This window comes from Pezoporus occidentalis, unplaced genomic scaffold (genome assembly GCF_034315485.1).
Source record: "Pezoporus occidentalis ecotype Australia unplaced genomic scaffold, CSIRO_AGI_Poc_V1 ctg32, whole genome shotgun sequence".
Taxonomy (NCBI): domain Eukaryota; kingdom Metazoa; phylum Chordata; class Aves; order Psittaciformes; family Psittacidae; genus Pezoporus; species Pezoporus occidentalis.
The window spans coordinates 1009625-1023812 of record NW_026915158.1 but is presented as its reverse complement, the minus strand read 5'-3'; the positions used below and the strand labels follow the sequence as shown (position 1 = coordinate 1023812).

The following is a 14188-nucleotide window of genomic DNA, read 5'->3' as shown; positions in this document are numbered from 1 at the left end:
CAAGATAGTGGTGCCTTGGGCAAAGTGGATGTAAGAAAAGGCAAAAGACTGCATGGCAGTGAAGAGTGGCAGGAAAATATGTGAGAAGCAGCCCTATTATCACCAAAGTCAGAGAAGGAGGGGAGAAGGTGCCCCAGGTCCTGGAGCAGGGATTCCCCTGCAGCCATGAGATGAGTACAGTGGAGCAGATATCCACACTGCAGCCCATTGAGGGACCAGTGGTAGAGAAGGTGAATATTTCCTGAAGGAAACTGGGCATGTAGACAGTCTATGCAGAAGCAAGTTTATCCCGAAGGACTGCAGCCCATGGGAAGGACCCATGCTGGAGTGGGGAAGAGTGAAGGAGGATGAAACAGCAGAGAGCTGCTGTTATGGACCAACTGCAAACCCCCATTCCCCATAGAATCATAGAATAGTTAGGGTTGGAAAGGACCTTAAGATCATCTAATTCCAACACCCCTGCATGGGCAGGGACACCACAACTAGACCATGTTGCCCAAGACTCCATCCAGCCTGGCCTTGAACACTGCCAGGGATGGAGCGTTTACCAGTTCTTTGGGCAATCTGTTCCAGTGCCTCACCACCCTCACAGTAAAGAGCTTCTTCCTTATATCTAACCTGAACTTCCCCTCTTTTAGTTTAAACCCATTGCCCTTTGCCCTGTCACTACAGTCCCTGATGAAGCATCCCTCCCCAGCACACTTATAGGCCCCCTTCAGATACTGGAAGGCTGCTATGAGGTCTCCACGCAGCCTTCTCTTCCCCTGGCTGAACAGCCCCAACTTCCTCAGCCTGTCTTCATACAGGAGGTGCTCCAGTCCCCTGATCATCCTCGTGGCCCTTCTCTGGACTTGCTCCAACAGCTCCATGTCCTTCTTATGTTGAGGACACCAGAACTGTACACAATACTCCAAGTGAGGTCTCATGAGAGCAGAAGAGAGGGGCAGGATCACCTCCTTTGGATTGCTCAATATAGGGAGGAGGTAGGTAGAGGAGTTGGGAATGAAGCAGTGAAGTACTCGAGCCTGGGACAAAAGGGGTTGTGGAGGGAAAGTGTTGTAATTTTTGTCTTTGTTTCTTACCACTGAAATCTATCGGCAAAAGTCAAGTCTACTTTGCCTGTAACACTAACTGGCATGGGATCTCCCTATCTCAGCCCACAAGTTTTTTCATCATATCTTCTCCTCCTGTCTTGTTGAGCAGGGGGAGTGAGAGATCAGCTGGGTGGGAGTCTGGCAGGTGGCCAAGGTCAACTCATCACAACTGTATTCTTAAAACAGGTCAACCAGTGAAGAAATCCGACCAAGCTGTTTATCATGGCTGTTTTATTGCAGTGAGTGATCATATGCAAACACAGCTGTCAGGGCTTCATTATGTCATCTGCTTAGCTGGCTCCATGGCAGCTAGAAGAGATCATTTCCCTCACCCCATTTCCAACTGCTTTTCAAGAGCCCCTATCAGAGACAGCTTTTCTTTGTTGGCTGAACTTCCTAATTAGTTTAATGAAAATGAGCTGGGCTACCTTAAATGTCTAAAGAATTTTGCTACCCGGGCTGATTCTGACTGAAACTGGATTGGAACATATTCACACAAACAGCTCCACTGGCGTATCTGACAGGCCAGTAATTGTGAAGGGAAAGGGAGGTCAGGTAATCACAGGTCTAGGGAGGAGTGTTGGCACTGCTGCAGATGGAAGAGGCTATGTGAGCTAGTTGGACTTTGCCTTTGATTTGCCTTACCAGCCAGGTAGTCATTTCCTCTGTAGCTTGGACTTCCAGATATATCAGCATGGGTGTGAGTTACCATATACTTGATTTGGGGCTGAAAAAGCCGCAAGTTATTTAACAGAAAACTGAGTTTATTTTAATGGAATATTTGTTTCTAAGGTGAAAACCACAAACTTGTATCTGTGAGTTTCTGCAAGAATCTGCAATGAGTACTCAATGTTCTCTCCCTGAACATAATCATCTCAGATACATAATTATCACAAGGCTGGGAAGGAAAGGAAGTCCCTGAGAAACGTAAGTGGGAACTAACACCTCTAAAGACCAACATCACATAAAGAAGAGGGTGCTTTCTTAACTTTTCAAGAAGAGTATAAGCAAAGATGCTTTTCTTATTTGAAAGTTACCAGTAGAGAAGAGTTGAAATGCTTTCATTGAGTCCCACTTTCTTTAAGTACTTTTCCTGTCCTTCCAACTGCCCCAGAAATTTTAGAAGTCTGTAAGACTGAACCAAGCCTTTCATTTTCCAGCGGTTGCATAATAAAAAGATTCAAGTTAAAAGAAAAAGAACATTTTCTGAATGCCTGGAAGTAATTTGCTATCTTTTCACTTCCTATGCCTGTCATCTAGCTCAGATCACCCTGTCCAGTCTGAAAGGGATTTGGGTGGAGCTGGACTCCTATATAGTTGTACCATAATGCTCACTCTCTTGTTAAGCTTCCCTAATTCTGTGCCATTGTTCTGAGCAGAACTGGCAAATAATTTTAAAAACACAACCACCTACCCGAAAGAGCAATGACACGTGAGGAAGAAAGAGTGATGGGCTTGAAGAATAGTCTAATCTTAGTCTAGTCCTTCAGGACTAGCCAGTATTTGTTCTGCACAATCTCTCTCAGTCAAAGATTTAACAGAAGGAAAGTCGCATCTTTCACCTATCGGGGCAAGTCTCTGATGTTGCTAGAATACATGAGCCCAAGGTTTTGATTAAATTTGCCCTCATTCAATATCCCTGTGTAGATCAACATAAAGCAGTGCTTTTCTTTGGTCAGTATTTTATCTGATCCTGTGGTATATTAAATTGATAGTCCAAAACAATGTTGTTATTACTCTTTGCCTCTACTGTGTCCATAGCTGCATTAAAAAAACAACATTTACTCAGTAACAAATTTAAAGAAACAAAATTCCTAATATTATACTTGATTAGTTTTCATTCACTAAACAACTGTGCAACAGAGCTTTTTTCTTTCAGATGTCTAAGTTGACAAGTTGCATAATTTAAATAAACATATCTGAGAGCTGCTTAACTCCATTTTAAGTGAATAACTTCTCCCTCACAAAACCATTCCATTTTGTTTCTAGTATCAAGGTTTAATCAGTCTCTGACTGCAGTTTTCATGTACTGTACTAACACTGTACTGATGCAGAAAAAAGTGAAAATAAAAAAAGTCCAGTGACATCCAATCAGATGTAGATGTAACACCCAAATTATTAGTGTAAGAGGCTGCAAGTGTTATTATATGAGACATTTTCCTTCCAGGTAATTGAAGAGTAAGAAAGGGTCAAACAGCAAAAACATACAGAAAGGATAAGAGAATTGAACACTCTAGAGAATTTGGTGAGAAGACACACAATACAGTACATTCAGTAAGAGTGAATGTTGAAAAACAGGACTGAACAGCATTGTTGAACTACATTGAGAAGAGACTAAAGCTAGATTTCTTATCCTTTCTTCTGGTATGTGAGTTACGGAGTTTTCCAGCAGTGCTTGAAACAAGGCATTGAACAACAGTAAACAGATTTTCTTTTTTTATTAGTACAGTGTTTAGTTCTGCAAACATCTCTGCTGCTTCAGAATACAGAACATTGTTATATCGATACGACAACAGCACGCTGACACATTGTGATGAAATTTGGTTGCTGTATCGTGAAACACCCATACTGACATTTCACCCAGTGAACAGTGTTTCACTGCTAAAGAATACACACGGCAAACCATTGCAAACTGCAGGTGTCTGTGTTTCCAAGAACAAAAGATCATCCCTGAGAAACCTGCCTGATCTAGAACTAGGAAACCCAGTGCTATGACAGTTAAGGTAACCCCATCATTAAACAACATTCAAAGAAGAACCGGTTTTCTGTTCTGTAAGCTCAGCATTAACTGAAAACACATTCTTACATGCTTCTCTGAAAAACTCCAATTCACTGCTGACAACTAAAGCCCATGTGATGCAAATCTGGTAACAACCAGCTTTAGCATATGCAACTCACTAATACATGCAAGGGAGGGATGAATTCTAGCAGTCAGTTTTGCAGTTTTCTGACTTCGCTTTTTTTCCTTTTGACAGAAACAGAGACGTCTGCTCCTCTGCAGTTTGCATGGTTCTTCATTTAAGAATAAGTGACACAAGTCAAACTCTTACCTCCTCATACACTCCAGAGCCTGGGTGAAGACCTGTGGAGCCATTCCATGTTCATGCTGTAGGATCAAACACTGCTCCAGGGTGACAGACATGGCAGTCCTATCCTTGGCACTTTTACAGCTTGTAAATCGAACACCATTTAGTCTGCGGCATATCTAGAAATGGATATACAATTCATCATTCCTTCCTCATGCATAATCTTCTGTCAGAGAACACACCTGTACTTCTCCTTAGAAAGACACAAATGTTGTGTAGGACAGATGTCAAAAGTTTTCATCTTTGAGAAAGCAGAGCTTTGTTGCATGAGTTGTAGGGAAATTACTTATGTGGAAAATACATTTTATCTCCCCATATCTTATTCTAGAGGAAGTGTAACCTGTCAACATTTCCAAGCTTTGTGCAAGCAAATGAAAAAATTGGAACATATCAGTAACAAAAGAGGTGAAAATACATATGCATAAAGAAAATCAGCTCAACTATGCAGAGATGCTTAGATTAATAAATACCTCAGCAGCTTGCCAAAGGATATCAACATTCTTATTTTTCCTTGCATGTACATTTTGTCCCAGAAATCTTAACAGTTCAGGCAGGCACGTCTGACTACGAGAGCGAGGTAGACCTATAAAACAAACAAAACCGACTCCACTTACTTACCTGTATTCAACATTTCTACAAGATAATTTACGTGGAAAGTGTTCCTACATGCCTGCTGCAAATGCAGTCATGTTTTCTTGAGTCAAAGCTTGTAAGCTTTGTAATTCAATTCTTAATTACTTAGTACCACCAACAAAACAAATTCAATTCTAATTAAAATCAACTGGAAATGCACATTCATTTAAAACTTCAGGGGCTCAGAATCTGATAGCAATATAATAACAGAGTGAACAAAGGAAGTAAGACTGGTAGAAGGGTATAGGGCACAAATCTTATGAGGAGCAGCTGAGGAAACTGGGGTTGTTTAGTCTGGAGAAGAGAAGGCTCAGGGGGGACCTTATCACTCACTACAACTGCCTGAAAGGAGGCTGTAGTGAGTCTGGGGTCAGTCTCTTCTCCAAGGTAACAAGGGACAGGATAAGCAGTAACGGCCTCAAGCTGCGCCAGGGGAGGTTTAGACTGGATACTGGGAAAAATTTCTTCACTGAAAGGTTTATCAAGCATTGGAACAGGTTTTCCAGAGAAATGGTGGAGTCCCCATATCTGGAATTATGCAAAAGACGTATAGAGATGGCACTTAGGGACATAGTTTAGTGGTGGACTTGAAAGTGTTAATGGTTGGACTTGATAATCTTAAAGGTCTTTTTCAGCCTAAATGATACTGTTCTATGATTAGCAATATTGTGCACATACTGGTCTGCTCTGCTTGAACTCTACACCCAGAAAGAAAGTAATACCTGCAAACAAAAACATGACACAGACCATCTCCCCAGGTATTTCTAAAGATGAGGAGCTAATGAAGCTAAGACAGTAATTCACTTAACTTAGAATTAAGAGCACAGAGAACAGTGGATCAGGAATCAGCTTCCCTTCTGTAGTATCCTTGAAAGGAACGTTGCCTACAGCCTGCCAGCAGATACTTCACTAGGCCTCTTCTCCCCAAGAATAGTCCATTTGGTTTTTCTTTTTCCTCTGCTTACCACAGACTACATCACTGGCAGGTCGTAATAACCACCTTTCTTACAGTTAAATGTAAAATGTTATTCTCTCTTGACAAGAGTTTATGGAAAAGTGTATTTCACTTTGTACGTCATAAATATTGCCCCAGAGGAGGTACAAAACACCCACAGACCTTTCTTATAACAAGCAGAGCGCCAGTTTGTCTCAGTTGTCCACAGAGCATCTCTAGCACACTTGCTGGTGAGGATACCATTATAGTTTTTTTTCCATACTTTAATCAAAACTCCTGCTAAATCTTTATAACCACAAACCATCTGTCCAAGCTGGATTGCAAAACCAGACACAGTATGTCTACATTTACCCAGGACAAACAGTGAAGCAGAAGGAAGTTTTGGCATACGGTGGGTTTTCCCTCTTTGTGGTGTCCATTTCACGTGGCAGGGATCAATGTAATGACAAGTAACTAGAGTAAGGGAGAACAGGCAGATGGACACAAGACTGTTTTGTCTTCCTTCACTGTTAAGAAGCATGTTAATGCCACTGTCCAACACTGCATGCCAGCCTTATTCACAACTTCCAGTTACTTGAAGAAAAACCTTTAGTATAAGGCATGTTACTGGCAAATGGGAAACTCAAGGTCATGGCACCAGTGCTCTTTAAAAATAGAGGAAAATAAGTATAAAAGTAAAACAGTTTTAAAGACATGCAAAAGGAAGGAACAAATGACCGGGTACAAACCAGACTGCAGGGTTAAACAGAGTTTCAAGAAAAAAAAAGCAAAAGCTAAAAGACTATTGGATCCACACCAGAGGTTTGGGGACAAGGGAAGGGACTGAAGTAAGAAAAAATAAAAGGCAAGCAAAATCAAAGAGGAGAGGAAGGAGCTGAATGGGAACTATTATTAAGGAAGATTAGAGAAATGAAGTAATTGAGAGAAAAGTAGAACAAAAATCACTTTAAACTGATTAACTTTTGAACTTGACAAAAAAGTCTAATACTAGAATGCTGTAAATAAAAAGTTAAATTTTCAGAGTGAAAATTTCAGAGAATTAATTGTGCAGGATTATGAATGCCTGGATAGAGGGAAACAGCTTTTGCTCTCAGCTGCATCAAAAAAAAATCAAGGATAACAGGAAGTACAATAACGTACTTTAACATCAGAATTCTTACTATCCCATTGCATGCTACTGCATTTGTATTTCTGCAATAAAACTGCAATTGTGGGACCCATGAAATTAGTTTACGGGAGGTTTGATACTAAGAACAACAAATCAATGAATTTTCTCCATGCGTGGTCACACATAAATAACATTTTTGGCACTGCCTCCAAAAACACACTAACAAGCAAGAAATTATCCTATGTAACCAGTAAAATTCAAGTTTGTAGCTATTATCTCTCTTCCAGGTGCTAGACTTCTCTCTTGGTGGCTGCAGATGCAACTATTATAGGAAAGTGCCAAAGGATAAGCAGAGGGAAAGTGATTAAGTTCCTAAAAACAGGCAGTTTTGCTCTGTGTAGGTTATCATAAATGTAGAGAATGTGATCAAAAACTGCACATAAAAGTACTGCTGCTATAACCTGTAATTTTTATGCCTTTCCCTCACGGCAATCTAACTCCCTAGCTATATGTTTATACAGTACATAATGCCACTTAGAAAGAGATATAAAGGAAAAGTAAACTGAAAAAGGAAAGTTAATCAGACTGACCTTTAAACCTCTTGAATCTATTCTACTTAATACTGAAGTGTTAAAAGAGATTTCATGGAAATAACTAATGCAACATTTAACAACCAACATGAAGCAAAAACCAGCCTGAATTGTGCTGTTCAACCAAATTTGCCATTAATTACCAAATACTTACAATCATCAGGCAAAACTTCCTTGAACTGCTCAAAATACGAATTCAACCGCACTAAGCTTTCCATGTTAATTATTTCTTGCAGTGAAGTGTCTCCAAACCTTTAAAAGATGAAGAACGGAACAGTTAAGCCCAAGGTAAAAGGCTTCTCCTCTTCTTTGAAACACTGGCACTTGGCAATATGACTACTAGAAAACAGTTTAAAGAGTAATCCCATGAAATTCCTAACCATTCAAATGCCAAGTAAAGCATAACAGAGAAGTGTTTTAGTGATTCATTACAGAAAAAGAAAATACTTGAGTGTGAGGTGAAAAGTGGGAAGGAAGGTGAAAGAAAAATCGTGTACAAAATAGTATTTAAAATTCTTTGGCTTTTGTGTATCTTTTTCAGTATTAAATACCTCTCTGGTAAATCATTTCATCTAAGTTCAAACATTTAATAATGGATTTACTGGTTTAGTTCATAAGCTATTAGTAACCATAACATCAGTAGATAGGATTGAGAACTTTGACCTCAGAAATGTAAATGAGAAATATGGATCTAGGAGTAATAAACCACAAATGTAATAAATATTGTCAACAATGCATCTCAGCTAACTATAACTACATACACAGATAAACAGACAAGAGTACTGACATCTGTAACTATGTTAGTCACATTTACAGGCAATAGAAGACAAGAGTAACTGCTGGATAACTGCTAGCTATCCCCCACTATACAATCTACCCTGGTACCAAGGCTGCTGTCAAAACATGCATGTGCCTTATCTCACTGGAGTTCTCCATCAGAGCACTGATCTGTCACCATATTATTTACAGGATATAGCCACAGCAGAGGGAAGCTCTGGTGGCGCTTTCCCTAGCAAGTATAATTATATAATTCTATATTTCAGCTTTATAAAAACAGTGTTGCATTACATAAGTACTGCAAGGAGATGTTAAAACAAAGGTCCACCTAGCCCATTATCCAGTTTTTGACAGTAGCCACAAGAGGTTGCAAAACCAAGAGGGCAAATACACAGCAATACTCAGAATGATTTCTCAGTGTTTAGTGATCTGTCACTCACAGAGGTCTAAAGTCACAAGCAGCTCCCGGCGTTAAACAGCTCATGATAGATTTCCTTGGCTGTAAATTCACTTCTGAACCACATAAACCTGCACTAGACTCAAACCCATGAGGCAAGATGCTCCACAGCTACATGCCATATAAAGAAGGACCTCCTTTTGTTTGTTTTGCACTTGACAGTTTCATTTAGTATTCCCTTGTTCTTGTACTGGAGAAACTGAATCACTGTTAGTAACGCAACACTGTGACTGCATAGAAACATTCTTCCATCAGAACAGGAGATTGCTGAGCTGCCATTAAGGTTGAGCCTGCATGACTGAATACATACTTCTCTGCTAGGGTTTGCTGCTCATTGATTCCCACGTTGAAAAGAACAGGCTGAACCCTCAATAACATGCCACTTTGAATCTCTCGCGGCAACAAATCAAACAAGGCGCTTGGCAAGGGGATCCTCACATTAAATCCATCACTGCAAATAAATAAACAGCCATTAGACATGAAGATCAAAAAGCTACATTCTGAGAGTGTATTATTTATGGAAAGATGGATAACATCTGGAACATAATACAATTATTAAAAGAAGTCTCAGTCAAAACTGAGGACTTTAAGGAACTGCCACAGGTTGTTCCTAATCAGAAAAGCTATTCTAGTTCAAAAGCAAGCCTCCACAACCTGTAGTGTTGATTTTACATTCTCATGGACATTTCAATCAGATTTTCAGTTTCCTGAACAAAGTTGATTTTGTTCTGCTCATTAATACCACAGCTCTTCTACAACTTGGGTAGAAAGAGACAAATTTTGGCATGTCCCCATCTCATAAAGAGCAAAGTATATTTGTTTTGCTTTGTTTACCGATTTCCAGTGATGACTGGCAGCATGTCAGTAGATGTATTTGATGTGGCCTGAGTTACTTTAAAGGTTACATTCCTCAAGTCCATGATTCCCAGACTCATGTCCTCCAGCATTGCCAGCTCCTCACCTAAATCATGGAAGAAAAAGTGAATCGTAATCATTACTCATTATGTAAAACTTCCCTTTATCAATTTGACGACAAGTGTAGGTCACCTCTCTCTTAAAGGTCTATGGACAAACAGGCTCTGGAGACCAGGCTTTCACCTTGACCTACAGACTGCAGACAATGTCATCACTGACTTTATGAGTTTGGGAAACACCAATTATCTAGCACAGTCCAGACTACAGTTGTTCAAGTAGATTATATATGCTGATTTTCCAATTTAGATGATGCTAGTAAGTACCCCTCTGCATTGCCACAGACATGATATCCTTTGTGTTGTAAAAGTGTGTTGGAAAAGTTACAAGATATTCCACATTTGTTCAGCAAAGCATTCCCTAACTGACATCCAGATGGCTGTACAGACACAGGACTGAAACATTTTGAACAAAGTACTATCCCTTTTTGTATTCTCTCTTTAATGTTAATTTGTGCTGTAAGATTACAGGAGGCCAAGGAAATTCAAAAAGCATTATTTTGGGCACAGTTTCTCCCAGCTTACCAAAAATTTAATCCATTTCTTTTCTGAAAAAAGAATCACTGAGACATTATTTTTTTTTTTAAACCTTTGACATTACAGAATCATAGAATAGTTAGGGTTGGAATAAAACAGGTATAGTTTCTTTTTAGAAGTAATTCAATTAAATGTGAAGAACTTCAGAGTTGTTAGCTAATTAAGTGCTTTAGCTATAATGTGCTTTTGCATTTCACTTTTCAAAATCATTTTGTAGCTGAGCTGCAGCTTGTCCAAAACACTCGTATTCTGCTGTATTCTGCCAATTTAATGCAGAATTTGCTGGCTCAACAGCTAATACCACCCACTTGCCCTGTGCCTTTACCATAAGTACTCAGAAGGCTCTCAAACTGCGCCAGCAAGCCAATGGTGTAGAGCTGTCTCAGAAATCCATCATCATGCAGGCAGTTCCTCAGCTTGATAATGAAACCACAAATGAGAGCAGTCAGCTGTGGGAGAGAAAATGCACAAAAGTGAAATTATTCAAGACAAAAAAGGCTCTTCAGCCCCAAACAGAAACAACATAACATAGAAGAAGTGCCATACAATCTGTCAGACTGATGCTCTTTTCCCTTCAATGTCACTCTTCTTTCCCTTACAGCTGAAAAGAGACAACTGACCAACAAAAGCCCAAAACATTCATAAAATCAGATTTAGGCATACCGCCTTCATGTTGCAAGCTCTCCCAAAATGGGAATGCTGTTGATCTTGCATCTGTTTGTTTTCTGGATACAATGACTTGTATTAGGGTCTACAACTTATAAATTACAAAAAAGTCTCCGTGGAGAATTGTTCTAGTTACAGATGGAAAAGCACCACAGCTAGTTCCAGGCCATGGATTTTGATAGAATGAATAAATATATTTGTTTGTTTTTTAAATGCCATCTTAACACAGCTTTAAAATGCAGTATCTGTGTTATGCAAAGATTCCAACTCTAATGTTACAAGATATTCAGGACAACATCCTGAAGACCCAGTACTAGATCACTACTAAGGTGTAAGATTAGTACTAGTCTTAAGTCACTCTGTCAACAAAGGAATTTCCCAGGTGATTGCCATATACTATGTACACAGGTGTACAACTTTGTTACAGAATTAAATAGAAGGGAATAAAGTTCATTTTATGATGGGTAAACATAACCAAAACACCGAGTTTAAAAGTTATCTGCACTATGAAGTGGGTTTTGCATAGAAAAAATCCCTGAATTTATTTCTGTGAGACATTACATGAGACAAACAATGTCCAAGAGTTAAGATGTTTGAAATAAACGAATGAGATACTGATTTCACAGGGAAGTAGACACACTACAGAAATGTAGTGGGCAGAAGAAATGTGGAAGGCTTTTTAGTGCAGCCATCTGCTAATCAGTGAAAGAAACCCCAGCAGGCCCAGAAACAGAACTTCTGGGGAAAAGAAACCCAACACTCATTTCCCTCCCTGTAGCTAGACTTCTCTCCTTAGCTACTACAGGCGCTGTTGGTTTTCTCAATGCAAAAAAACAACAAAAGGTAACTGAGGGAGTACACTTTCCATCTTCTGGTTTTAGTTTGGTGGCATTAGAAGGCAAAACAGTATATAGGAAGCAGTATACTTTCACTAGTTCTGGAATAATTTTTGTTTACAATAGTGAACATATATCCAAGGGGGCATTTCAATTATATATTGTCAAATGAATGTAAATGACCAATAAGGACAGGATCTCCTGTGAGAAGAGATCACAGTGTTAAACCCGAGAGTAGAACAGATAAGAAAAATTCTGAAAACAGTACTCTTTCAGATTTCATACAGACCCCACCAACATGTCAAAGTGCAATCAAATCATCCATATTTGCTTGCTTACAGTTTGGCAGAAGACAACATCCCTGCGATACTGAAGGCTCAGGCAGAGCCCTATTGTCGGGGCACTGTCCTGCATTAATAAAAAGACCATGGCTTTCTTTGCCTTGTCACTCATCATGGCTACACAGTCTGTGAGTGTTGTCAACAAGGGATAAAGAGCTTCGCTCCATTCACCTAGTTAAAAGAAAATAAAATAGCAGCACTGTAAGTACTTTATTTGAAACAAACAAACATGCATTAAGAAGAAACTTCATGTTGCAAGTTGAAGTTGTTGATAACTCACATTTAGGGCTTATTTTATTTTGGCTGATGGTTACTCCCTGCTTGTTATTAATTAAGTAATCTTACAGAGTGGTTACCACATGAGGAAAATATGGAGAATTCTACTCTGCAAGGCTGTTGTGACTTTCCTGACTGTAATAGCTCACAGATTTGTGCCCACAGAGCAGGCTATATAATAGTTGATTTGGAAAGCATAACAGAAACATGAATATCTATATACACAAGTGTATATAACTGTGTGTGCATGTTCAAACATACCCTTTCATAGTGTGTCCATGGACAGACACTGTGAAGTCGATCATATAACAGAAATAGTGAACATCTGCTTAGCCATTTCTGTCAATGAGATTTCTCCCAAATATCTTGCCTTTGAATTTTTTTTGTGGACTCATAGGTGTATCATTCAACTGCCTCACCATCTTATTGATCCTTGTTGCACCTCAGTGAGGTAAGACAATGCTTATCTCTGATTTGCGACAAAGGACTAATAAGGCACAGAGGTGAAAAAATTCATGTAGGTACTCTTTTAAGTGTCCTCTGTCTGCTGAGTTGCTTTGAAGGCTTAGAGCTAGCTAGCAAGAAACACTAAGGGATTACAATGGGAGTTAGCCAGATCCCTGGACGTAGTTCAGACCTTGACTTTCACTGAAACACACAAGCTACATCCCAGAGGGACTCTGTTCAAGGTCCTAAACAAGAAGCACAGAAATGAAACTGGGTTGCCAAAGTCCTATTTTAGTATACCAAACACTGTGCCCTTCCTTTTCTCTAAGAGACTGCTCTGCCTTAAAATGCCCCACAAGCTCAGTTTCTTTTCTTTCCTTCTTTCATCTTCTGTCTTAATCAAATACCAATTAAAAAAACCCAACATTTCTATGACTGTATGAAAAGTTACTCAGATGCTATACCAAAATCCATTCTGTCTGCAACATAAAAAGAAAATAGGACAGTGCTTTGGTTTTGCCCTACTTAAGTAAGGTAAAGTTGAAACAGAAAAACACCTCTCTTTTTAAAGGGAAGGACCGTGTGTTCTATTTCTAAAAAGCACTGGAGCTCACAAACAGAACAAACACAACGCCCATTCTGATTGCCTGTAGGAACAAGGCAATGTACAGATCAGAACCTGCATGAATGGGGCACTTCAGGCCCCTGAAAGGAAGTTGTTTGGGATTTTGAGTCAAATGCATAACTACGAGCTAGTAATAACGAACATTTCTTTGATAAGCAGCCAATGAGGTGAACTTTGGAAGTCTGCTAACAGAAACATAACTGACAAGATTACCAAAACTATCCTTTTTGCTTTTGTTCTGTGCAGTAGATAGATAACCTAATAAACTACACAAAGGGGAAACTGTTTGGCTCTGTTCCACTGCCAAGAAAAAAGCAGGAAACATCAAAAGAACAGGCAAGGAATTGCAGCTTGTCTTTTATATTCTACGAAGTATTTTCTCTCAAAATAAATCAGATGCCATAATATGACCCCATGAACACTTAAAAAGCAAAACACAGATGATACAAACAGTGTTTCTCTTACTGCATTTAAGAGCTTTTCTATAAACAAATGAGAATGGCAAAAAGAGCTGAAAATATCTTCCAGCACATCATCATCTCATTGCCTCGGTATACATATGTGTATACATGTATACTCAAGTGTGTAACTCATGTATATGAGTTTTCTCAGGGGAGATTTACAATTATAGTGTGTCTAGCAGCACTTCATTTGAAAGGTATCCTTATCTGTGGTGATCACAAAGCACACTGATGGTACACAAGCTTGTCTGAAGATAAAGCAATTATTAGATGATTTTTTTCCTCCCAACACTCACATTCAATGCAGTGGCTCATCCAGGGTAATGAG

The 14188-nt window shown here is 39.3% G+C and overlaps 1 protein-coding gene across 15 annotated transcripts in view; it reads right to left on the bottom strand.

Moving 5' to 3' along the window:
• The window catches only part of INPP4A (inositol polyphosphate-4-phosphatase type I A), a 103250-nt gene that overhangs the window by 5840 nt on the left and 83222 nt on the right, over positions 1–14188 (bottom strand). For all 15 annotated transcript variants that reach the window (XM_062628568.1, XM_062628569.1, XM_062628566.1 and 12 more), the window contains 7 exons: positions 12050–12222; positions 10534–10657; positions 9535–9661; positions 9011–9151; positions 7621–7718; positions 4651–4763; positions 4145–4299 (listed from right to left, as the gene is read on the bottom strand). In XM_062628568.1, coding sequence (XP_062484552.1) covers positions 4145–4299; positions 4651–4763; positions 7621–7718; positions 9011–9151; positions 9535–9661; positions 10534–10657; positions 12050–12222 — 931 coding nt within the window. The remainder of the gene's footprint in view (positions 1–4144; positions 4300–4650; positions 4764–7620; positions 7719–9010; positions 9152–9534; positions 9662–10533; positions 10658–12049; positions 12223–14188) is intronic.